General features: G+C 41.8%; 1 protein-coding gene across 9 annotated transcripts in view; it reads left to right on the plus strand.

Moving 5' to 3' along the window:
• The first annotated feature begins 33 nt into the window (after positions 1-33).
• Positions 34-25,703, plus strand: part of DNAH3 (dynein axonemal heavy chain 3) — a 171,473-nt gene continuing 145,803 nt past the window's right edge. For 7 of the 9 annotated variants that reach the window (XM_049111320.1, XM_049111321.1, XM_049111322.1 and 4 more), the window contains exons 1-10: positions 34-341; positions 4,958-5,324; positions 9,667-9,771; positions 10,269-10,491; positions 14,105-14,177; positions 14,776-14,950; positions 16,817-17,006; positions 18,864-19,059; positions 22,746-22,871; positions 24,055-24,250. In XM_049111320.1, the coding sequence (XP_048967277.1) occupies positions 5,286-5,324; positions 9,667-9,771; positions 10,269-10,491; positions 14,105-14,177; positions 14,776-14,950; positions 16,817-17,006; positions 18,864-19,059; positions 22,746-22,871; positions 24,055-24,250 (1,323 nt within the window). In that variant the 5' untranslated portion in view covers positions 34-341; positions 4,958-5,285. Of the gene's footprint in view, positions 342-4,957; positions 5,325-9,666; positions 9,772-10,268; positions 10,492-14,104; positions 14,178-14,775; positions 14,951-16,816; positions 17,007-18,863; positions 19,060-22,745; positions 22,872-24,054; positions 24,251-25,703 lie in introns of those variants that run through there. The other 2 variants (XM_025416293.3, XM_035718065.2) reach the window with 2 other exon arrangements.

The raw sequence follows: 25,703 nt of genomic DNA on the forward strand, positions 1-25,703 counted from the left end.
CTCTTCCCCCGCCCCTCAGGGCTCGGCTCTCCCCGCCCACCTCCCGAGGAAGACCGCGAAGCTGCCGCGAGGCCTCCGGCCGCGAGCTCCACACAGCGCGCTCTCCGCCTCAGCATTTTACAACAACCCTGACAGGCCCTCAATAATATACAGCTGAGGAAAATGAGGCCTGCCCTACACTCTCGGCTTGGAGTGAGCGTGCACAGGCCACCGCCGAGACAGGTGCACTTGGCCTCTGAGCACGGCTTGCACAGCGTCTTAGGGCGTCCCCTGCCTAAATACCTACACCTGAACCACCTCTCCTGGAAGCAATCCTGGAGGCCAGGACATCCAGCGATGAGGTACGGCCTGACTGGCAAGTTTTAGCTACTACGACTCACGCAGGTGCCACGAACCAGCGAGAGCCATAAAGATGGGTTAGGTTATCATTTCCACGTTTTATAATTGAAAAAGTCTAAACCCAAGGCCCTTGGTTCCACGTCAGAGCCAGGCACATGTTCCCTGGCCCCAAATCCTGGCCCATAGAGTAGGGTTTCTCCAAGGGCAGCGCTATTGACATTTTGGGCAGGAAAATTTTGTACTGAGGGGGCATCCTTGTGCTGACTTTTTATCAGTGTCCCTGGCCTCGACCCACTAGATGCCAGTAGTAATCCCCTTCCTCCCACTTGTGACAACCAAAAAAATGTCCCCAAACATTGCCAAATATCCTGTGACAGGGCACAGTTTCTGTTAAGAACCACTGCCATAGAGGTACTGGTAAAGACCAGGGTCTGAGGGAGGGGGTTCCGACAGTCCTGGGCTCTCATCTCAGGGCTGGCTCTTACCGTGTGACCTTGGGTGAGTGACCTCTCTGGGCCTGGGCTTCATCTGTAAAATGACAGGCCTGAGCTTTGGCCTGCTACTGCAGAGTTCTCAGGCCTTATCCATCCAGGGACCTAGATGGACCTTCCTTTCCTCTGTGACCTGCAGCAATAGCAGCCTGGGAAACAGTCACAGGGTTTTAGTGAGGTCAGGTGCAAGAAGAGCTGTAAAGAAGTTAGTACCTATCTGGAGTATAGGAGGAACTCAAAAAGATTCGATGGTACAGTCTTCTACCAAATAGTATCTCTAGAAATAAACAGGCTGGTGGGTAAAGAAATAAACGTGGGGGCAGTAATGATAAAAAGAAGCTACAGGATCCCATCTAACTTCACAACAGCCAAGAAAAGGGCAGCTAATGGTGGAAATAGGACATGGACAGGTAAGTATCCCTAAATTCTTAAGTTTCAGGCAATCCTACATGGCTTCATGCACTTTGTTCTGCTGCAGTATGGTGGATGCCCCACCTAAGAAAATGTTGACTTTTTTTTTTTTTCCTTTAGAACAAAACATTACAACTGTCATTCCCTGGTGGGCATTGCTTTGAAAAGCTGAATTGGGGCCTTCCTTGGGATTTTTGTTCAAGGGTGCCATCTAGGGGTGCCTTTGTGAATCCTCTAATTCCCCTGACCACAGACCTCTGTCATTGTAGGGACAGCCAGATTTTGCTTTTTCCTTGTGTGTTGGCTGCCTTCTCCATATTATGTATTTCCGGATGGCTGGGATCTTAGCTGTCTCCATATCATTAGGACTTGGCTCATGACGACTATTGATGGGTCAGTAAAATAAAGCTATGTGCAGCCTCTTCTATGCTTTTCAAAGCTAACTTACTCTGGCTGAGCCCGTTTCTGAGACCATTTCAGGTCTTAGAAAAGTCCTGCAAGGGACACCTGGATGGCTCAGCAGCTGAGCATCTGCCTTTGGCTCTGGTCTTGATCCTGGTCCAGGAGTCAAGTCCCACATTGGGCTCCCTACGAGAAGCCTGCTTCTCCCTCTGCCTGTCTCTGCCTCTGTGTGTGTGTCTCTCATGAATAAATAAATAAAAATCTTAAAAAAGAAAAAGGAAAAAAGAAAGAAAGAAAGAAAGAAAGAAAGAAAGAGAAGAAAGAAAGAAAGAAAGAAAGAAAGAAAGAAAGAAAGAAAGAAAGAAAGAAAGAAAGAGAGAGAAGGCCTGCCAGGGGGCTCTGAATAAGAAATGTGTGAAAATTTCCCCAGCCACACATTGAAACCCTAAGCTGTTAATATCACAGAAATGGGAACAACCCAGACTCTAGCTGACCTCTTCTCCCCAAATTGCCAGATTTAGCAAATAAAAATCCAGGACACTCAATTTAAAGTGAAGATAACTTTTTAATATAACTGTGTCCCAAATAGCGAATACTTAAGTTTAAAATAATTGTTTGTTGTTTACCTGAAATTCTAATTTTACTGGGCATCCTGTGTTTTATCTGGCAACCCTGTGTACTTGGAGTTGAAGGATTGAAGGACTTGAAGCCTGCATCCGTCTTAGGAATTATCAAACAGAAAGTTAAGTCAGGTGATTCTGGTGCAGATAAGGTGGCCAGGGGTGGGAGTGGGGGGACATGTATTTTCATTCTCCTTAGTAGATATCTTGTTTACTTTCAGTCTTTCTTTAGACCATATGTAGATTTTTGATTAAAGCTAGGGAACATATTCCATAGCCAGCCAGGTTGAAATCCCAACTTTGGCACTGACCGAGCCCAGTGACTGTGTCTGTTTCTTCAGCATAAAATTTGGGATAATAATTGTATTCATTTTCTGGGTTGTTGAGTAGATTTGGAAAGATGATGCTCATTAAGTGCTTAGCACAGTGCCAGCAGATAGTATAGCTCAATATGAAAGCCATAATCATTGTTTTGATGTTTTTGAACATAGGTAGACTCATAGTACACTAGCTTTCAATGGAAGCATGTCTCCTATTCACCCACAGGGTCATGAGGCTCATTAGCATCCTACCAGTTCCTTTCTACTAATTCACTTTGTTGAATTACAGCTGCTGGGTTTTATGGGACATTAGGCTTCATGCCCCATTATAGGACGTCTGGTAATAACCTCATTTCTGTCTAAACCAAAGTTTCAAACCCTGTCACTCATTCATTTATTCCAGATACTATTTGAAACTGTATTTATTGTGGCATCTAAATGTGGTTATCTGTCTGATTGGATAGAGGTCCCCAAATGTGGGGTGACTATCCGGTGGAAGCCAGTGGTGCAGGCCTTGAAAGGATTCACTTGAGGCAGAAAAAAGAAGACAGAACTTGAGAGGTGGGCAGGACATCAAAGTAAAGGCCGTCTGCAATGAAGCAGTGGGTGGGGGCTGTTTTTAAAGAGGGAAGGTGAGAAGGTATGGGGATGCACCGAATTCTACCTTTTTCAGTATCTGTGCCTGGTTGTAAGTAGCCCATTGGTCACTTAGGGCCTGTGGATATTTTGAGGTAGGTTACCTGATGGGACTATGTGAACTCAGCCCGGGGGTCACTGTGGGCCCTGTCTACAGTCCATTGGTCAAGCGTATTTGCCCAAAAGCAACCTCTACATATATGCCTGATGATAGAGAGTACAAATATAAGAGATGAGGAACCACAAAGTTATTTGAAAGTATGGAGAGCCCAAAGTTAAGGAAAAAGTAAGAAAAAGGAGAAATGGAAATACTTTGTGCTGTGCAGTGCTTATGGTAAGGATCTCAGAAGTGTTTGTGTTCTGAACAGGTCCTTTGTGGAAAGAGTACTGGACCCTGGGGATCATAAAGACAGGCTTCAACTTGTATCACTGCTTCTTATGAGTCAGATCAACTTGGGAAAGTCATATATGTTTCTCAGTTTTCATTTTCTCATCCATAAAATGGGAACAACATGGGAGGTTTGGGGAAAATTGAATAAAAAAACAGATATGCAAGCATGGCACCCCAAAAGAGCTCAATAAGTCTAACTTGGTTTTGACAGAACCTTTAAAAGTAACCAAGTGGGGCAACCCGGGTGGCTCAGAGGTTTGACACCGCCTTCAGCCCAAGGTGTGGTCCTGGAGACCGGGGATCGAGTCCCACGCCAGGCTCTCTGCATGGAATGGAGCCTGCTTCTCCCTCTTCCTGTGCCTGTGCCTCTCTCTCTGTCTCTCATGAATAAATAAATAAAATCTTAAAAAAAAAAAAGAAAAGTAGCTGTTGTATTGCCATTAATGAAGAGAGAAATGTGGAGGGGTAGGTGGGGGGATGAGGCAACTGGGTGATGGGCAATATGGAGAGCATGTGATATAGTGAGCACTGGGTGTTATATGCAACTCATGAATCACTGAACTCTATCTCTGAATTTAATAATACACTATATGTTAATTGATTTTAAATTTAAGGGCATCTGGGTGACTCAGTCAGTTAAGTGTCTACCTTCAGCTCAAATCATAATCTGAGTCTGGGGATGGAGCCCCGTGTCAGGCTCCCTGCTTGGTGGGAGTCTGCTTCTCCCTTTCCCTCTGCCTCTACCCCTCTTGCTCTCTCTCTCTCTCACTATCACTCTCTCTCTCTCTTTCAAATAAATAAAATCTTTTAAAATTTTTAATTTAAATTAAAAACATTTTTTAATAAAAATATAAAAAATAAAAAGGACACTTAAAGAGATTTAGCAACTTGCTCAAGCCACAAGCTAATTAATGGGAAGGGTGGGATCAGAACCCAGCTGTGTCCAGCTCAAGAATTTAACCACCATGCTATTTGCATTTAGACTTTACCAAAGGCACCATCTTTTATTGCCATTCACCTCTACATTCCCAGATCACTGCTAAGCACCCTCTCATCTTCTCTTCTGTCATCAGCAATTTCTGCTGCGCAGCCAGGCCTCCAGCAAAGGAAGACACTAGCTGAGTCAAGCCCCGTCTTGTATCTTGTATCTGGGCACAGCTGAGGCCCCTCCTTCCTTAGCAACAGACGCTGAAGCCTGGTTACAGGCGCCAGGGCTTGGAGCATGCAAGTACCTCCAATGTTAAAAAGAGCCCAAAGAGGAGGAGAAAGAAGAGTTAGGCTGCTGGGGTATTGTTTAGTGGGGTGTTTCTTCCCTCTTCTCTGTATTAATATGTAACTCTGCTTCAGTTTTTCTTCTACAGTGAACTTCATGTGTTCCGGAAAAGTTCCAAGAAAGGAGCTGCTCAGCGGAAGGGAAAGTGGCCAGAGCAGGAGGTGCTGGAACCAGAGGAGAAAAGCCCAACAGAACCCCAAAACATACTTGAGCTTCCCTTCTTTCTTCTTCTATCAGAGAACTCCTTGGGGGGCTGAAGTCTATGACCTCAGAGAGGCAGCCCTGTGAACAGAGCTTTCAGAACGTTGAGAAAGTTCCATTTTCTGTATCGTCCCCATCATTATGCTATAAAGAAGTGTGAACTTCAGAGCCACTGGTAGGAGAGGATCATCCCCAATTAGAATGGACAACATGAGTGACATGGGTTGCTCATCTCAGAAGGTAGGTGTGAATTTTAAGATGTACTATTTTTTTTTTTACCTATATTTTCAACATGTAGGGAATTGGGGAGTAGGCAAAAAGGGGATGTTTCAATCTTAGCCTAATTGCTGTAGACTTGACTGAGCAAGTGTGTTCACCACATTTTTATGTTTTTGCTTTGAAATATGCTTTTGGCTGAATTAGGCTTTTGAACATCTTAAGGTTTTGCTATGAAAATTTTAGAAATAGACACCTGTTGTTCCTTTCCCTTCCTTCCCATTAGATCATTAGATGATCTTTTCCATCCAAAAATTCCCAACACTGGGTGTACATCAGAATATCCTAGACAGCATCTTGAAAACATAGTTAGCCTCACTCCCAAAGGGTCTGATCCAGAAGGGTTGGAGTGGGGTCCCCAAATCTATATTTTTAACTTAGAACAGAGTGATTCTGTTACAGCAGGTCCTCAGGTGAGGATTTAGCAATGGCCTCCAAGAAGGATGTGCAAACATCATGTGTAGTCGAAAATCAGCCCTCTGTAAAAGTAATAATTCTATCCACTCTAGGTGTCAAAATCTTGGTTTTAAAAGCCAAGATCCACTAGGTTGCCATATACTAAAGTGCCTAGAGGAGCATTTTAAATGGAAACTTTATGAAATTAAATTGGATTTGTTAGTAATGGCTGAATCCACCCTCTGAAGTGAAAACTCCCTGCAGTTTATCAGAGAAAACACTTACATGTTAATAGTATTAATGAACCACTTTGCATACTGAATAGTTCTTACAAAAATCACTCTTTCCCCTTGAAGATGCCACAGAGAATTCTTAGCCAGATATGGTCAAGAAAAGTCTCTTTGTTCTGTTCTGGAATTGATTTCTGGATCTGCTGATCCTATGCCTATCTCATGTGTTCCTGACCCATGCCCGGAAATGTTCTCAGGGTATTTATGGTTCTGTGTATATAAGTCAGTCTGTGTCCATGAACTAGCTAAAATTTCATTTGTTCTTCAAAGGTTATGCTTCTATCACGTTCTATAAAATTCTTAATGTTGGCTTTCTTGCAAAATGTTGTTTTGCTTTTCTTTATTTTCCCAAGAATGGCTTATCTCTTTGTATGATATTCAGCTGCCTCTGTATCTGCCCTTTGGATGACTATCTCTTCTTATGGAGGAGCATGAATTTAATTCAATCTGGCTCAAACTCAAAAAGGAATCTATGAGCTCAAATAACCAAAAAGTCCAGATTAAATCTATGAGCTCAAATAACCAAGAAGTCCAGATTAAATCCAAACTCAAAAAGGAATCTATGAGCTCAAATAACCAAGAAGTCCAGATTAAATCCAGATTAAGCCGATGTCACTGGGAGTCTGTCTTTCACCCTCTGGGAGTTTTGCTTCCTTCCATTGTTGACTTTATTTTTAAGGAAAGCTTTATTCCCACATAAAGCAAAGATGACTGTTGAGAGTGCCTCTTTCTCTATAGGTCTGGTGAAAGTCAGAAAGACTGATCAGCCCAGTGTAGGTCACATGCCTGTCCCTAGAGATCACTGTGTCTAGGAGGATGGAGTCCCCTGATTGGCCAGACCTGTGTCACATGCACTTCCCTGGAGCTAGGGCTGGGATCAGGCTAATGTACAGCACGAAATGGGAGAAGAGGCAATGATGTCCATCCACTAGGGCTGTGTTCTACTTCTTTTGGTCACAAGAGTAACTTCTCAGTAGGTGTCAGGGCTGATACCAGGTTTATTCCAACCATGAGCAGAAGCATAAAGGCCAAGGCACCTCCTGAATATGGATGTTACCGACTCATTACCATTTTTGTTGTTACTTACTCAAGATGTCTGAAATTTGTGATGTGTGTTTATTGCTCTTTTAATGAAGATTTTTATTTGAAACAGATTTAAAAGCTAGGCTAAGGGAAAGATTTCCACTGACCACAAAACCTCCTTGCTTGCAAAGACAAAAACCAGGCAGCCATAATTTATCAATCAGTGTATGTTGTACATTTAAGGTCCTGAAGGAAATCATAAACAACTTCATGGTGCTGAAAGTACTGTTGCCAGAATCTACCCCAGATGGTGTGGTACCTCCTTTGCATAACCAGGTTCCTTTCAGGCTAATGCCAGAGTTCTCTCATTTTGTTCAAATGATTGGTATAGATCTGAGATTAATTTTTTAAAATTTATTTTGAGAGAGAGAATATGCACACACGTACATGCACATGAGTAGGAGAAGGGTAGAGGGAGAGAATCTTCCTGCAGACTCCTCACTGAGCATGGAGCCTGACACAAGGCTCAGTCTCACCACCCTTAAAATCATGACCTGAGCCAAAACCAAGACACAGATGCTCAACTGACTGAGCCTGCCAGGTGCCCTCTGATATTAAATTCAGTAGCAAAAATCATGTTGGAGATAAATGATCAATTCTTAGATCCCTGAAATTGAGGTCAAGGGCAAAGAGACAGACACAATTATTTAAATCAACTAAGTGAATTCTTTAAGCTAAAAACAACTAGTTCTATGGATCTCAAACTCATCTTGTTTAAACTCAAGATGCAACCTTGAGTTGCAAGCCCAAGCAACCCTATTTTAATGAAGTTTTGTTGGTGAATCTGATGTGCCCCAATTTTTGAAAATAGCTACATTAGACCATTAGATAAGTGGGCCTGTTGTATGTTTTCAAAGATCTCTGGCTTGCTGTGCATCTTTGTTTATGGGTTTACATGTTTTTGTTTACTTTTAAAATCAACACCTTCCTGGGGTACCTGAGTGGCTCAGTGGTTGGGCATCTGCCTTTGGCTCAGGTAGTGATCCCGGCCTCCTGGGATTGAGTCCCACATCAGGCTCCCTATGGGGTGCCTGCTTCTTCCTCTGCTTGTGTCTCTGCCTCTGTCTCTGTGTCTCTTGTGAATAAATTAAAATCTTAAAACAACACCACCACCTTCCTAAAGTAATTTGCCATGTTAGTGATACTTGCTGTTTCCCATGTGTTCGGATGCAGAGTCATGTGTATTTAAAAGCTCCTCTATGTGGCTGGGATGTGTTACCTATATTCTCTGAGTTTTATTTCTTCACGTCAGACATGGGTATAAAAAACTCTCATAAGGTTGAACAGTGCCTAAAGCAAAATAACTTGGAATAATGATATTGTTATTATTTTCTGAGGTTGAATCATCAGTGAGCAGTTGGTTAGGGAAAGAGGGTGGCTAACATCTGCTTCATATACCCCCTATTTGCTACCCCCTGCCAGTTAACCTTCATGACATAAGTTGCTGACCCAAGTAAGTCAAATCAATCCAGTAATGTCTCATTTTACAGAATTCAGTCAAAAGTCATTGCCTGAGGTGAAAATTCATAGTCAAAATTGCCCTTGAAAATCCCATACACCATCTTTAAAGTGCTGTGGAGTAACATCTCTCAATAAATCCAGCCTCAGAGGTTTCCTCTATGATGGGACCAAAGGCACTTTCTCTATCACAGCCCCAGATAAACAGTTGTTGTGCATATAGGGGCTGCGTCCTAGGACAGAAACACACAGAGAATCCTTCAATACTGCAGTCACTTTCAGGTCTGCTCAGGAGAGGGGCCTGGGAACTGAGAGTGACCATGGGAGCCACAAGTTCACCCCTACCTGAGGGTTATCCCTAAGTGCACACTCACTGAATGGAATGGTAGACTCAGACACCTACACTGTTTAAGTGATATATATATTTTGTACAAGAAGCATAGACAGTTGCTCATGTGTGTGTTAAACACACAAAAAGTACAGTGCCCCTGCATAAGCAGACTTCAATTTGGAATTGTGTATTTGTGAAAGGCAAGAGTCTAATTTTTTTTTATTTTTTATTTTTTTAAGAGTCCAATTTTTATTTTTTATTTTTTTTTAATTTTTATTTATTTATGATAGTCACACAGAGAGAGAGAGAGAGAGAGAGGCAGAGACACAGGCAGAGGGAGAAGCAGGCTCCATGCACCGGGAGCCCGACGTGGGATTCGATCCTAGGTCTCCAGAATCGCGCCCTGGGCCAAAGGCAGGCGCTAAACCGCTGCGCCACCCAGGGATCCCAAGAGTCCAATTTTTAAAGTTAACCCCTTGAATCATGACCCAGGATCAGGAACTTGGGGTCTTCCCAGGGGAAAAATATCTATTAATTTGCTCATAGAGGGGTAGCCAAGGACACTGGAGGAAAGACAAACTACTAATTTAAAAATGAAACCTACACCATGGATGAGGGTGAGAAGGGTGTTTAGTGGGCAGAACTCTGTCCCTAAACCCTTTCTTGGGGATCTCTACTCCTTGCCAACCTAAAGATTTGGAAATCTTTCCTAATTCCTAAAGAGTGGCTTTGTTCCCATTTCTCACAGATCACCAAAAGTGACTCGATACATCACATGAGCCACTCCCAGAGGCAGCCAGAGCTGCCCCCTTTCCCTGCTTCTGTTAATGAGCAACCATCGGAACTCTATCAGGTATGTTCACCTGGCTACTGCTCTTCTGCTGGTACTAGTGGAGGGACAAACAGACAGACTTGACGAGAGGACTCAATGGCTTTGGTTACTTCTGCCACCAGAAAAGACTCTAGCCATGTGGGGAAAAGAGCTATCCAGTAGCATAAAGGTGAGTTAGGATCCGGCCTTCTCTCTACCCTGCCATATTATTCAACCATTCTAACTTCTGCATCTTCAGTTATTTCTACCATATAGCCATGTCCACAAAGAATAAAGACAATGGAAGTAAATTACCTGACTCACAAATAAACTGTTTATTGAAAGCCAGCCGTGGTCCCTGACATCAGAAATCATGCTCACAGTAGACAGAGAAGTAACCATCCAGGAAACATTTGCCTGAGTTAGAAGGTAGAAGTAGTGTAAGGCATGTGAGACTTCCTGAGTCTCCATGTAGTAGAGCTTCAGCTACTCCAGAGGTGTCCTTCACCATGTCCTGCTCTGCATTTCTCCCCCTGTAGACCATCATGTCGCACAGCTTTTATCCCCCCTTAATGCAACGCACGTCATGGACACTGGCTGCACCCTTCAAAGAGCAGCACCACTACCGAGGACCCAGTGATTCCATTGCCAACAACTACTCTTTAATGGCCCAGGACCTGAAGCTGAAGGACCTGCTGAAAGTTTACCAGCCAGTCACCATCAACATCCCAAGGGAAAAGATCTTTCAGGGGCTGCCATTAGGTATTTGTAGCAACATGCTATACCGGCTCAAAATGGGACATTGAGTGGGATGTTTAGTCCTGGGTTCTAGTTCTGGCTCCTTTGCTTGCTGCAGCTAACCTTGGATAACCTCATAGAGTCTCAGTCTCTGCATCCATGAAATGAGAATGATTGTGATAACTAACATTACATTTATCATATGCCACATCCCCTACATTTGACATACACCAAACACTTGTGTTATTGATTGCTGTGTAACAAATTATCCCCAAAACTTAATGGTTTAAAACAACCTGTATTGGGGCACCTGGGTGGCTCAGTGGTTGAGCATCTGCCTTTGGCTCAGATCATGATCCTCGGGTCCTGGGATCAAGTCCCACATCAGGTTTTCCACAGGAACCCTGCTTCTCCCTCTACCTATGTCTCTGCCTCTGTCTCTGTGTCTCTTGTGAATAAATAAATAAAACCTTTTAAAAAATTAAAATTAAAAAAAAAATAAAACAACCAGCATTTATTATCTCACAGTTTCTATGAGGTGAGAATCTGGGCATGGCTTAATCTAATGATTCTGGCTCAGAGTCTTTCACAAGCATGCAGTCAAGGTGTCAGCCAGAACTATAGTCATCTAAAGGTACCCACGGACAGATCCTCTTACACACTCAAGTCCTCGGGTCCTTGCTGGCTGTTGGCCATAGACATCAGTTTCCTGCCACGTGAGTTTTTCTATGGGGCAGCTCACAACATGGCTTCTGGCTTCCCTCAGAAGGAACAAGGGAGAGAAAGAGAGAGAAAAGAGAGAAATATGGTCTTTTGGGAATTTAATTCTGACATCCTAACACTTTTGCTCTATGCTGTTGGCTAGAAGTGAGTCACTAGTCTAGCCCACATACACAAGTGTTATGATACCAGAAGGCGGGGAATCGTTAGGGACCATCTTGGAAGCTGCTTACCATAGTACTTTATATGTATTAATTTATTTAATCCTAATGGGTAAAGATAAATCTTCTTCAGTAATTCTTACTACTTGTGTGTTAGAGCCTCTTCATCTGCCCTCTGTCTCAAACTTATTTTCATATTTTGCATTTTTCTCTCTGTGCTGTATGTCCGGGTGAGTTCCTCATATGTATCTCTTTCTTTTTCTTTTTTTTTTTTTTAGGATTTTTTTTATTTATTCATGAGAGACACACACACACACAGAGGCAGAGACCCAGGCAGAGGGAGAAGCAGGCTCCATGCAGGGAGCACGATGTGGGACTCGATCCCAGTATTCCAGGATCACGCCCTGAGCCAAAGACAGATGCTCAACCACTGAGCCACCCAGGCATCCCTCATATGTATCTTCTGATTCACTAATTTGCTCTTCAACTCTGTTGAGCCTTAAGATTATCATGTCTAATGATTTTTTTAAAAATTTTCATGACACTGAGGGGGGCACTTGACGGGATGAGCACTGGGTGTTATTCTGTATGTTGGCAAATTGAACACCAATAAAAAATAAATTTATTATTTTTAAAAAAACAAAAATTTTCATGACAATATCTTTACATTTTCAGATTTTCTAATTGGTTCTACTCATGAGTGTCATCCCTGCCAATTTCTTGTTTAATTCTTATGGACATAGGTCTTTCAATATTCCTGGGAGGATCTTAAACATTTATTTTGGAGCAATGTTTATATTGCTGTATTATTTTCACTTTGTGAATCTATCCCTTGATTATTGAGTTTACTAGCTATCTTTGTTAGTGTTGTTTTTTCCCATATGTTCTGGGATTTTAGTTTGCAGGTTTGTGTTGAGAGTTTTTTCCCTTCTTGTTACATGTGTCTCCCACCCCATTGTTTTTATGGAGGTATGATTCACATACAATAAGATGCATAGATCTTAAGGGTTCAGTTCAGTGAGTGTTGACAATTGTTTATACCATATAGCCACTACCCAAACAGGATGTGGGGCATTTCCATCATTAGAGAAAGTTCTCTTGTGCTCATTCCAATAAGTTCTCTCCTCTACCCAATACCATCCCTCCCCCCCCCCTTTTTTTTTAAAGATTTTATTTATTCATTTGAGAGATAGCTCATGAGTGCAGGAGAGGACAAGCCAGGGGGAGAGGCAGAGGGAGAAGCAGGCTTCCCACTGAGTGGAAGCCCAATGCAGGGCTCAATCCCAGGACTCTGGGGGTCATGACCTGAGCCAAAGGCAGACATTTAACCAATTGAGCCACCCAGGTACCCCATAATCTGACTTTTTTATTCTTATGCCTTCACCTATCCTCTTAAAACCTCAAATTAGAACCAGACCTTATATTGATGGTTTAAGATCCCCATCCTAAGGTGATATTTGGGGATCTTGTAGATGTGGTCCCTGAGACCATGTGAAGCTCAGCCTAGTTATTATTAGGCTTTTTCTGTTGTCTCTGGCTGCCATGTGAATTGAGGACCCCTGTGCTTTATCTGCATGTCAGTGCTACTGTGTCTTAGGCCTGTCTTCATGGATAGGACAGCCTTGTTTCAGTGCTGGTTTTATGCTATGAGCCTAGCACTAGTCCCCTACAATCATAGGGTGTTTTTGGATTCTGTTACTCCCCCAGGTAACTAACTCCTCCCTACTCTTGGATACAGAAGCCAAGTTTATGACTTTTACTTTGTACTCTGTGCATTTCTGGTCCACATAGAAAAGTATCTTGTTGAACATTGTAATGTCTTTTTAATTTTTAAAGAGTCTGTTATCATTGTATTTGGAGTAGATTGAGGAGCTCAAAGTATGAAGTCAAGATACATCTAGACTAGGAGTCTTCAGTTCTCTTTGATACTATCAAAATGTCAATTTAATATTATGTTTTTAACACTTCTCTGTTAATTTATTTAGGCTAAAGTCTTAAGCAAGCAACAGTATCTAGTTAAATTTTATTAATATAGTTATATATCACTTACTGAATTCATTTGTAGTTACCTTATATTTATTGTAAATGATACTAGTTTTTCTCTTCATGATAATCATATTTCCTTTAAAATAAGTATACTGGGATCCCTGGGTGGCGCAGCGGTTTAGTGCCTGCCTTTGGCCCAGGGCGCGATACTGGAGACCCGGGATCAAATCCCAAGTCGGGATCCCGGTGCATGGAGCCTGCTTCTCCCTCTGCCTGTGTCTCTGCCTCTCTCTCTCTCTCTCTCTCTCTCTCTGTGTGACTATCATAAATAAATTTTAAAAAAATAAAAAATAAAAAGAATCAGCTTTATTTTAATAAATAAATAAAATAAAATAAAATAAGTATACTAAGTTTAAAAGTCTGCACTTATTTAAAGACAAACGTTAAACAGTAATTTCCAAAGTTTAGCAAGTAGGACATATAGGATTAGTGAGTGAATTGGGTAGGCAGTTATTAATATTTATCAATTATATGAATAAATGGAAGGTATGTGCATCCCCATTTCACATGTGGGAAAGCTGAGGCCTGGAGTGTTGAAATTACTTCTTCAGAGTCACACAGATGATTAGTGCTGCATGTGGGACCAGGTGACCCATCTCCTGTCTCATCCCAATGCACCAAGTCTACTCTCCTTAGTCATGTCCCTATGAGTAAAGGATGGCCCAAGGCCCACTAGCCATCCCTGATGTGTTTCTTCTCTCTTGCTCTAGCGAATAACTGCTCTTCAGGACCCAACAAGAAGAAAAGAAAGTTCTCCCCTAGAGACAAAGAGGATCTCACCAGGTAAGTGTCCCTATGGGTATTGGGGATTGCAGGATACCAGGCTGAACTGCAGAAGTCTTAAAACCATGCTCTCAATCTTGATTTCAAAGCATTCTCAGACTACAAGAAACCATGTTTTGTTTTGTTTTGTTTTGTTTTGTTTTGTTTTTTCCATTAGTCCCCTTAACCCAATTTTTTAAGGCTCTGAATAAAACTAAATTAACCAACTGAACAAGACCAATGCTAGCATTCCTACGGGTGCGCATGGTTAGAGGTTGTCATTGAAGGACACACCCATGCTAGTTGATGACACAGAGGAGAGGGGCTTCCCCTGCATAATAACACTCAGCAGCATAGAGACAGTAGGCTTGACACAGAGCACTTCTGCAGAAAGCCAACGGCTGAGCTGTGTCTCCTTTTTTTTTTTTAAGATTTTATTTATTTCTTCAGGAGAGACACAGAGAGAGAGGCAAAGACATAGGCAGAGGGAAAAGCAGGCTTCCTGTTGGGAGCCTAATATGGGACTCGATCCCAAGACCCTGGGATCATGCCCTGAGACAAAGGCAGATGCTCAACCACTGAGCCACCCAGGCATCCCTGAGCTGTGTCTACTTTTCAGGACCAAGCTGGCCTGCAGTATCTCAGTCTCATCACCTATAAAGAAGGAGGTGGTGATATCTTCAACCTTTCCAGGAAGCAGGCCTATGAGTCCAGAAGAGCAGATTGATGTGATGTTACAGCAGGAGATGGAAATAGAAGGTAAAGAAACCCAACCGTCTGAATCAGACTTAGAGGTATGTTCTTGTTGCTTCCTTTTTCTCAATTTGCTGAGTATTATTCTTGGCATCTCAGTGATTCTGAACTCAGAGAGAACAGCAGAATCACCCAGGGAATGTTTTAAAAATACCAAAGTCCAGACCTCATGACAGACTACCAAATAAGAGTCTGTGTGTGTATATTTGTGTGTGTGTGTGTGTGTGTGTGTGAATTGTTTTAGTGAGTCTTAGAAACCTTTGGTTCCTCTTAGAACATAGGTTGCAAAATGATGACCCATAAGCTAGGGTTGCCAGATTTTGAAAAACAAAACAAAACAAAAACAGGACACTCAGTTAAATTGGAATTTCAGATAAACAATGAATAATTTTAAAAATTATACTAAAATGCTAAATGTATAAGCATATCCCAATGTATCTATAGTTTATCTGGCAACTCTACCATAGGTGAATTTGGCCTATAGATGTGTTTTGAAAATGCAGGAAATCTCATATAAGCTGGATTTCTAACCTCTTTTGAAAAAATTAAGAAATTTAAGCTGAGAAGTAACTACCTCCTTTCGATAAAAAATATATTTTCCAGTTTGTGAGAGTCTCCAGTATTCTTTATTATTTTCTTATGTCCAGCCAGCTTTCACTCATTAACATTCCTTGCTTGGTTTTAGGTAGACTTTTGAGTTTCTAACCTATTTTAAAAGAAGAGGAACAAAACTTTAGAGCAAATAGCTTATGAGTTTATAGTATGTATAATAAAATGATTTATGGTAAAAATCATAGGGACTAAGTATGTGCTATTGGCAGAATTCCATGCTAAACCCTCTAGGTGCTTGACCCCATTCAAGACCTGGGTACTAGGATTACTCCGGTTGTCCAGGTGCGGAGATTGGGGTGAGGTCTGATAAAGAACTTGCCAGAGATTACACAGTCAGTAAGAGGCACAACTAGAACTTAGACCAGGTCTGGCTGATACTAAAGTCTCTATGGTAGCATTTCTCACACTTGCCTGATGATAAGAATCACCTGGGATGCTTGCTGAAAAACCCCAAACTGACTCAGGAGGGCCCATGGATCTGCATTTTAATAAGAGCCTCTCTCCCCACCCCAGGCAGTTCTTACAATGAGGGAACTTTGGAAGTTTCTTCTCTATAGGGAGCTCCCATTTAAATTTGGAGAAAGGTGAGCTCAGCCTTTTCTGACCACAGACAATTGTCACTAAAGCTCAAACCTAATTTCCTGTGCTTCGTGCTTCTCATCTATCTTAAAGTATTCGTTCCTAGAGCTAACTAGCCTTACAGCAGCTTAGCGCCCTAAATAAACAAAACTTCCTGAAGTCACCAGGTCACACTGGCCATTTTTGTTCAGTTTGTGTGTTTGTGTTGCTTTTCTAAACTCGGAAACCCATGGTCAGATTAGAAGTACCGTAAGTCTCACTTTTGGGTAATTGGACTTTTGGGTAATTCTCACTGGCAGCTACAAGCCACAGGATCCAAGGGCTTTGCAGGCCATCATTGTTGTTGAGGAGGGTGAATTACTGAGTCCATTGGAGGATCTTGTTAATCATCATCTTAAAGTTCAGCAGATAGATTCCCTCTGTCCTGGCCTAGTACTCATCCCCCCTGTTACTATTTGCATGGCATTTGACAAGCCCATCCTTCTACCCCACCAAAATCTCTGGCTCTGGTTGAATCCCACAGAGTCAAGGAGAATTGCCCACCATCACACTGCAGTGAGTATGTGGTGATGGGCCCCAGAAAACCCGATTGAAGGGAGTAAAGGGTAGGGATGGGTGGGGTGTGAACAGAGTCCCCTGGAGGCTAACAGATGTGGGCAGGTGGACACAGTTCACCAATCACAGTCATTGTCTTGCTGGTGGTTTGTTTATGGAAGAGGTACTATTACTATTTGACCAACGGGATCCGAAAAGACATGATTGCCCCCGAAGAGGAGGAAGTGATGCATCGGATTTCAAAGCTGATTTCTAACACGCTGCTGACAAGTCCCTTGCTGGAACCCCTGGTGATCCTTCTGGTGAAGGAGAAGGAAAATGACTACTACAGTAGCCTCATGAAAAGCATTGGTAAGGCTGGGTGTAAATGGGGCAAGGGGCTCCTTTGTGGAGAGCGCCTTCTTCCTCTATCAGTCCACCCTGGTTCCTCTAAAAAATGCCAAAAACATCCTTTTCATTCACATGCTCTCCTGTACATCACTGATGTCAACGCTAGCACTTCCTGCACTTCGATGTGCATCCGTATAACTTGAGGATCTTGTGAAAAATGCAGATTCTGATTAGACAAATCTGGAGTGGGTCTGAGAGTCTTCATTTCTAACAAGCTCCCAGGAGATATGGATGCTGCTTACCCCAGGGCAACACTAGGAATAGTAAGGGTCTATTCAGGTTTTAAAATCTAGCTCAAGACCTGCCTCTTAAGTATTTTTTTTTCTCTGCAACCCTCAGTGGTCCTTCCTGTCTCTACTTTTCAACTCAACCTGCTTTGGAATGTCTCCTGGGCCATAATTCTCCTCTGTTATATAACACTGGCATTGTCTTTTCATTTCTTATGGGTCTTGGCCCTCCTATTAGACTGTCAGTTCTTCGATGGTGAAGGACGTGTTATTGATTCTAGCTCCTCTTCATCCTTAGGCCCGTGTCTTGTACACACAGTAGGTCATTGGGAAACAATGATGGTGAGTAATGTGAGAAATGCATCAAAGAGGAGAGGTGATCATATGAGTTCCTTACCTTTCTATTTTATCTGCAGAATAGCTGTCTTTACCAAGATGTCTAATTATTTTTAATTTCCTAATTAACTTTCTTTTTTAAAAAAGATTTTATTTATTCATAAGAGACACACAGAGAGAGGCAGAGACGTAGGCAGAGGGAGAAGCAGGCTCCCTGTGGGGAACCCAATGTGGGACTCGATCCCAGGACCCCAGGATCATGACCTGAGCCAAAGACAGATGCTCAACCACTGAGCCATCCAGATGTCCCCCCAATTAACTTTCTTGTCTACTCTAGGATAGAAAAATCATAAACATGTAAAGTCCTTCAAATTCCAGCCTCAACTGACTTCTGCAGTCTTATCACCTTGAACTCTACACTTACATCTAATATTTCTACCACAAAGTAATTCACAGCACCTTGAGCATGCTTTACAAAAGTTATAGAACTGTACTTCATTACATACTGTTCCTTCTGACCCCTATGCTCTTCCTTTTCTATCTTGTCTACAAATTCCTACTCATTCTTCACAATCCAGCTCAAATGTCACTTCCTCTGAAGCTTTTACCAATCTTTCTTTCCTGAGTATGTGAAATATTTTGTTTCTAAATTTCCATTTCTTTTTTTTCCCTAAGATTTATTTATTTATTTTAGAAGGAGCAAGAGGGAGGGGCAGAGGAAGAGGGAGAGAGAAACCCAAGTGGACTCCATGCTAAGTACAGAGCCCGATGTGGGGCTTGATCCCACAACCCCAGGATCAGACCTGAGCTGAAACGAAGAGTCAGATATTTAACTGACTGCACTACCCAGGCACCCCTAAATTTCCATTTCTAAGTATCTGGTGTCATCTGTTATGTTGAATTTTTTGTGTGACTGCTTAGGTGTGGGAAATCAATTAATGATCAATGAGGTATCAGCAAATAGTGATTTTATTGTCATGCATGATGCTAGATATCCTCATTTGGGCTCAACTCCAGGTTCTAAGCCTTAGACTGTGAAGTTACACTCCTCCTTCTCCTTGAAATTTCTTCAAAAAGAAAACCAACCAACAGAGTAGAGCTTCCCCAATTTAATTATATCCAGAGGATTATCAACATCATGGGTATTATCAGTGTAAATAGTCAGAGGCTCATTTAATTCTAAGTACTGCAGCTAAGAGCACAGTGTTCAAGGTCCCTAGTTACTAACAAAGTGTGTGCTCTGTTGGTTACTTAGTTGATTACATCCTCATGGACCCAACAGAGCGAGAAAGACTCTTCATCAAGAACATTCCCCACGTGTTTCCTCAAAGAGTGATCCGGGCCCCTGTGCCCTGGCACTGTGTCTACAGGAACGCCAAGAAGTGGAATGAGGAGCATCTGCACACTGTGAACCCCATGATGCTTAGCCTGAAAGAACTGTGGTTTGCCGAGTAAGAAGTTTCTTCCCTCCCTTTTCTTTGCCTTTCTTTATTGTTTGTACACAAAAGACAATATTTTAGGTTGGGCACAGTGTGAGTAGCCCTGCCCTTGAAGGGAAATGATGAAAATCCTAGACCCAAAGTGCATATGAACTGTGAGTGACAGCTCTCCGGGCAGTGAAATGACCCTTCTTTGTGCTCCCATGATACCTAGCACCTATCTTGAAGTCCTGGCTCATCCTGGAACAGAGCAGACTTGGAGCCAGCCTGCTTAGGCCCAGATCTGTTTTTTGTTGTTGTTGTTGTTTAAGGTTTTATTTATTTATTCATGAGAGACAGAGAGAGAGAGAGAGGCAGAGACACAGGCAGAGGGAGAAGCAGGATCCCTGCGGGGAGCCCCATTCAGGGCTCTATCCCAGGACCCTGAGATCACGACCTGAGCCAAAGGCAGATGTTCAATCACAGAGCCACCCAGGTTCCTGCAAGATGAGCTCTTGAACAGACTGCATTCAGGGAGGACCCGTCAGAGTTGACAAGCCTTGGACATCCAGATGGAGGGGGACCTAGGGTTCCTCAGGTAACTCCATGCCAGCACAGGGATGGCAAGTAGTGGTCTCAATTATGTTCATGAGTGACTAAATTGGCCACAGCAAGTGGAGGAATTTAGAGGATACAGGAGCCACTTTTTTTTCTTTCATTTTTCTAAATTGAGGTATAATCCACACACCATAAAATTCACCCTTCTTAACTGCACAGTGCCACAGTTCTTGATACATATTTGTACTAAGTATATATTTGTACAACTCTCACCACTCCGTCATTCAAGAATATTTTCATCATCCCAAAAAGAAATGTTATATCCATTAGCGGTCTCCTCCCACCCACCCCCTTCTGCCTTCTACTCAGCCCCTGGAAACCATGAGTCTGGTTTCTGTCTGGACAGATTTAACCTATTCCAAACATTTCATATAAATGGAATCATACACTATGACCTTTCCTGTCTGGTTGCTTTTTGCTTAGTATCATGTTTTCAAGGTTCATCTGACATTGAAAATGTATCAGTATTTTGTTCCTTTCTGCAGCTGAATATTACTCCACTGCATGGCTGCACCATGTTTAGTTTATTCATTCATCAGCTGCAGAGAAGAGAGTGTCATTTTGGGAGTTCCATAAAGGGAGGTGTAAATCCTGGTGGGAGAATAAGGCCACCCAAGTTCAATGAAAAGTCAAGCTGATGACATGATGAACTACCACCATCTGAGTTTTTATTAGAAAATCTAAAGCCAGGGATGCCTGGGTGGCTCAGTGGTTGAGCGTCTGCCTTTGGCTCGGGGTGTGATCCCGGGGTCCTGGGATCAAGCCCCAAATCAGGCTCCCCACAGGGAGACTGCTTCTCCCTCTGCCTGTGTCTCTGCCTCTCTCTCTGTGTCTCTCATGAATGAATAAATAAAATCTTAAAAAAAGAAAAATCCAAAGGCAAATATGCTTATTTAATTTTGATTGGTTGAACTTACCAGTAGCTCAGACATTTTATTTTGGGGAGGCTTTGTAGCTTTGAATGTGTTTAGTCTTAAGGGAGCCCTGTTTCTTAGAGAACTTACTTGTTTATCACATTCTTAGTTGTACCTATATTTTCAGAGGGAATTGAGGGGGAAGTCAAGCTAGCCTGGAACTGACCAATGATATGAAATAAGCACATTCCCTTCTTTGGATTGAATTCAGTTTTCTAACTCATTGGGGGTGCCAGTCAGGACACTGAAAAAAAATGAGGCAGAAGTATATAGTGTAATAATTTATAGAATGGGCTCTCAAACTATACTACCTGGGTTCTGGTTCTTGCTTTGTCAATAATGAATAGTTAATCTCCCTAGGTCCCTGTTTTTTTATATGTAAAATGGGAATAATAATAATAATAATACTTACCTCATGGGATTTGTTGGATGAGTTGCTAGAACAGTTTTGGCATATAGTAGTTGTTCCATAAATGAAGGTACCACTATAACTATAAGCATGTTTATGGCCTCAAAAAATAAACTAGAAACTACCATTTCAGAGATGGTAAAATTTGCCAAATTCTCACTGCCAAGAAGATGTATATGTGCATTTAATTTGATCATGTAGTGAAGATGGCAAATTATTGAACCTATAGCTTCTGAAAAGATAGTATTCTTACCACTTGCTTTTAGGAGTTCCCTAAAGATTATATAGGCAACAAACGCAAAAGTGAACCAAAACCATTTAGAAGATTTTTGTCAGTTGAACAACAACAGCAACAATACCACGAAAGATTTGTTAAGGAAATGATACAGACAGCTTTTCTCTGTGACCTGCTTGATTTTAATTTAAAAAATTCTAAGAAGTCACCTAGTAATTAGTGAAGGGTGAGGGACTTGGGGGCCATAATGAGAATTGTGGTTTGAAGAGCCACTGCAGGAAGTCTGTTAGGACTGAAGATAAGTAACTTAATTGCCAGATGGCAACAGGGCCATACTCAGGTTGGATATCAAATGTGTGGTGAGGGAGGTCTTGGGTTCTATCCTTCCTTCCCTAACAGTGCTTTGTGACTGGCCAGACAAGATGGGGACTAATTTAACTACCTTCACCAAGAAGGAATAAAAATGGAGGCTGTGGGATTTAAGAAGGATGAGGAAAAGTGTCCTAGAGGTCATTCCAATGAAAATGAAAAGTAAGAAATGAGACAAGCTGAAAAAGTGAGCAAAGATCTAGTTGAGGAAGTGAAAGATAGTGATGATTTAAAAGACTGACTTATAAATGAATGGAATAGACATCAGGAAAAGATACGGTGGCTCTCTAAGCTAAAAGAGGCCTCAGGGGACATGATAAAGAGCAACACATCCATTGATCTGAGAGAAATGGAAGAAGATAAGAGCCTCATAGGAGACAGAGGAAGGAGATTCATGTGTTCATTCCACATATATTTTTCATGTGTCTGCTTTGTGTAAGGCACTGTGCCTACAGGATACTGTGTGTGTCTTGGTGAGCCTGCCAGCCATTGCAGGTAGGTCTATGGAGGGTTTTTTTGTTTGTTTGTTTAGACCAAAGCAGTCCTCCAAGTTGTCCTGAGTGGCTCACTCAAGGGCCACACTAAGGATTAGATGGAACCTACTTGATCATGAAGGTGTTGCTTCTCTTGACCTATCTTCTCTGTCTTCACGTTAAAGAACATTGATTTGTCCATTTGATATTCTAGGTCCCGGCCAGGCAAATACCAGGTTGGTGCCAAAACCCCACTCCCCAGATGGGTTACCCAGAGTAGAACACATAGGAAGGCTCAACAGATACCAGTTGAGTTGGTTCATCTATCTGCTCTTTGCAAGGTTCCTGTGGACTTTCTACTCCCTCCTCAGACTCCCAGATTTTTCAGATACAGTTTCACTCTCCTTGAAAAATAAGGATATATGCCCTTTGAACCCATCCTACAGAATTCATTTTTTTAAAAAAGATTTTATTTAATTATTTGACAGAGAGAGAGAGCACAAGCAGAGGGAGTGGCAGGCAGAAGGAGCCGGAGAAGCAGGCTCCCCACAGAACAGGGAGCCCTGACATAGGGCTTGATCCCAGGGCCTTTGAATCATGACCTGAGCTGAAGACATGCTTAACCAAGCCACCCAGGTGCCCTTAGAATTTATTTTTAAGTGTCTTTGCAGCCCAGGACATTTCTCCCTCTCTTTTGGCAGATTTCAAGACCTCAGGTTTGTTCGAACAGCAGAATTACTGGGAGGAAAGTTGCCTCTGCAGCCTCATGAATATTGGGATGTGATCCAGAAACACTGCATGGAAGCACGCCAAATCCTTCTCAACAAGTCAGTGTCTGGCCTCAGAATCGGACTGCATCACAGTATCATAAACTCTCTGGAGTGAGAGTGTTTCTGGAGTGAAAACTGGTTTCCAGCCTGGAGGTTGCAGTTTACTGACTTCCCACTGGCCTCTTTCTCTGTCCCCTTCTTTGCACTTTCTATCCCCAGACAGTCTTTGTGTCTCCCCATGTCCACTCTTCTTCAGCCCTCACTCCTAGTCTCCTTCTGCCTTTTTGAAACTCTCATTACCATTCCTTATTGGAGTTACCACTTCCCTTCCCTTCTGAAGTCTGTTAGACTGTGCTAGATACCTGACAGTGCATTTGAATGATTTATGTTCAGGTGGCCCAGATAAACAACTGCAATATTCCAGAGTTAGGGAGCTTTCAAAACTGAGATGATTCCTTTTTCTTTTGCAAATGTGTGCAGGACTGTGTCCAAAGTCAGAGAAATCCTCTTACGTGAAATTATGGTGGTAATACCCACCAATGGGTTTTTATTATCAGAGACAATGCATATGAACTGTTGGCACATAGTAGCTGCTCAATAAATCTCCTAGTTTTTATCTTTACAACTATGGCTATTCCTAGTACTTTTCTAGCATTCAGAAAAGAGATGTGATAGGATGAAAAAGCCAGTGGTTTCCACTGGGAATTAGGAATCAAGGGAAGTAGGAATAAAGAATAAGGAGGCATCCATTTCTGCTTCTGCTTTTCTTACTTCTAGGACCAACTTCTGAGCAGCTACTGTCACATTGGAGTTTCCCTTCTTACGTTTTCTTCTTTTTCTCTTCTCTCTCTCTTTCCCCCTATTAAGTCTGAATCAGAGGCCAGGCATTTGTCAAGGAGAGAAATTGGACAGAACATCCCAGTTCCTTATGCCCTTTTACCACAACCTCTGATTATAGTGAAGAAAGCAGAGACTCTTAGAGCAGGACATGCTACCAGTATCCCTTGTGTATTTGAGTATTGCTAATGGAAGAGTAGTACCTCAATTCATATCTTATTTCTTTCTTTCCAGGAAAGAGGTGTTTACAGGTCGGGTGGCCAGGGATATGAAAGTACCAATTTGGAAAGCTGCTTAGTGGGAACTGAGCCATCTTTCTGGTCAACAGAGAGAGGGGAATGTCTGATCGGACTTGTCCAAGCTCAGAAAAGCTTCTTACTCGGATGCCCTCCTGTCTTTACAGGTGGATCCCTACCTGTGCCCAGCTTTTTGTCTCAAAGAAGGAGCAGTGGGTCCATTTTGCTCCCAAGAGTGACTATGACTCTTCTCGTAACATTGAGGAATATTTTGCTTCCATTGCTGCTTTCATGTCACTCCAGCTGAGGGACTTGGTTATTAAGTCTCTTGAGGACCTCATGTCCTTTTTCATGATACACAAGGTATGTAGGGGACCAGCAGTAGGCCCTTTTGAGGGGAAAACAACTGAGACCATCAGAATTCCGTTACATTGGTTCTCAGCTGTAAGCCAGGATAAAAAGTAAAAAAATTCTTGACTATCACATATATCAGATCATTATATGCTCATTAAAATGATTTCTGTGAATCCCAGCAAGCTTTCCTGAGTTAATTAACTACTACTAAATTGGCCAAGTTCTCTGGAAGTGGGGAAGTTGATAAGAAGTTGCTAAGAAAATTTAAAGAAAGATTGAGTAAAATGGAATTCATACCCCTTATAGGAAGGAAACAGGTCACTTCTTTATCCTCTCTGTTAAAGAAAGGAGTTGAAAAGTTTTATTATCAGTCTTTGGCTTGATATTTAGGGAGTATTGTGTATATCATTGCATATATTCACTTTTTGTTCTTTGAAAGGGGCATCCCTGAAAACAAAAGGCTTTGTTGACCTAATAAATAACTTTCTGCATGAAACTACTACAGTGAAGTCAAAATAAAAGCTAAAAGCACTAAGTCCTATGTTATGTTTTCAAAACATAGTAGCATTCCCTAAACTTAGATAGCCTAAGGATCAAGGAAGATTAGTTTGGATTTTATGCCATGTGCACATTTTACCTTAAAAAAGAGTAATAAAAATATAAAATTACCTTGTTATAAAAGGTTAAATTCTAAGTATTTTTCCAAATGAAGTAAAGATGAACAATTGACCTTTTGCTCAAAAAAATATAGAAGCCAATGCTACTGAATTTAGACTCTGCTGTTAGCTTTCTAACAAGAACCAATCTATAGATGTCACTGTAGTCATCTACTTTGCTAAGCAGAAGAGACTCGGATGTAGGAACAAATCTCACTCTAAAATTCCATACAAAGGGAAAGAAGAGGAAATTTATGGATATTTGATACATGATAGCTATGCAACAAATGTTTATCAATCATCCTCAAACAGATCTGGAAATGTCTAACATAATTGACTTAAACAAGTACTTTACAGCTGTGCTATGACAATTTTGTTAGGCAGTGTAGTTTATGAGAAATAACTTATGTTACTAGCCTGATAGGAAATTGTACATGCCAATATTTCCGTTGTAGGAATGTTGACATTTTAAGTGTTTAAAGTAGACTATTAACTCATTAGCAGGCTCCATCTGAGGCATATAGATAACTATTGATGCTTTTGGATTCTGTCAACAAATTTTTATTGAGCACCAAGTATGTATTAAATGCTGCCTTGGATATTTTGGAGGGATCAGACACAGATCCTGCCCTCGAGGCTAGAGTAGAGAAGATAAAATATACATATAAATATCTGCAAGAGAGAAAGATAAAATATCATGAAGGAATGGAAATTCAGAAGTTCAGAAGTAGAAGAGATTGGTATCTTGCTGGAGAATAGGGAGGCTTCCAAGAGGAGGGAATTTTTAGCTGAATTTTGAAGGATAA

The sequence above is a fragment of the Canis lupus genome, chromosome 6, assembly GCF_003254725.2.
Source record: "Canis lupus dingo isolate Sandy chromosome 6, ASM325472v2, whole genome shotgun sequence".
In the NCBI taxonomy this organism is placed as follows: domain Eukaryota; kingdom Metazoa; phylum Chordata; class Mammalia; order Carnivora; family Canidae; genus Canis; species Canis lupus.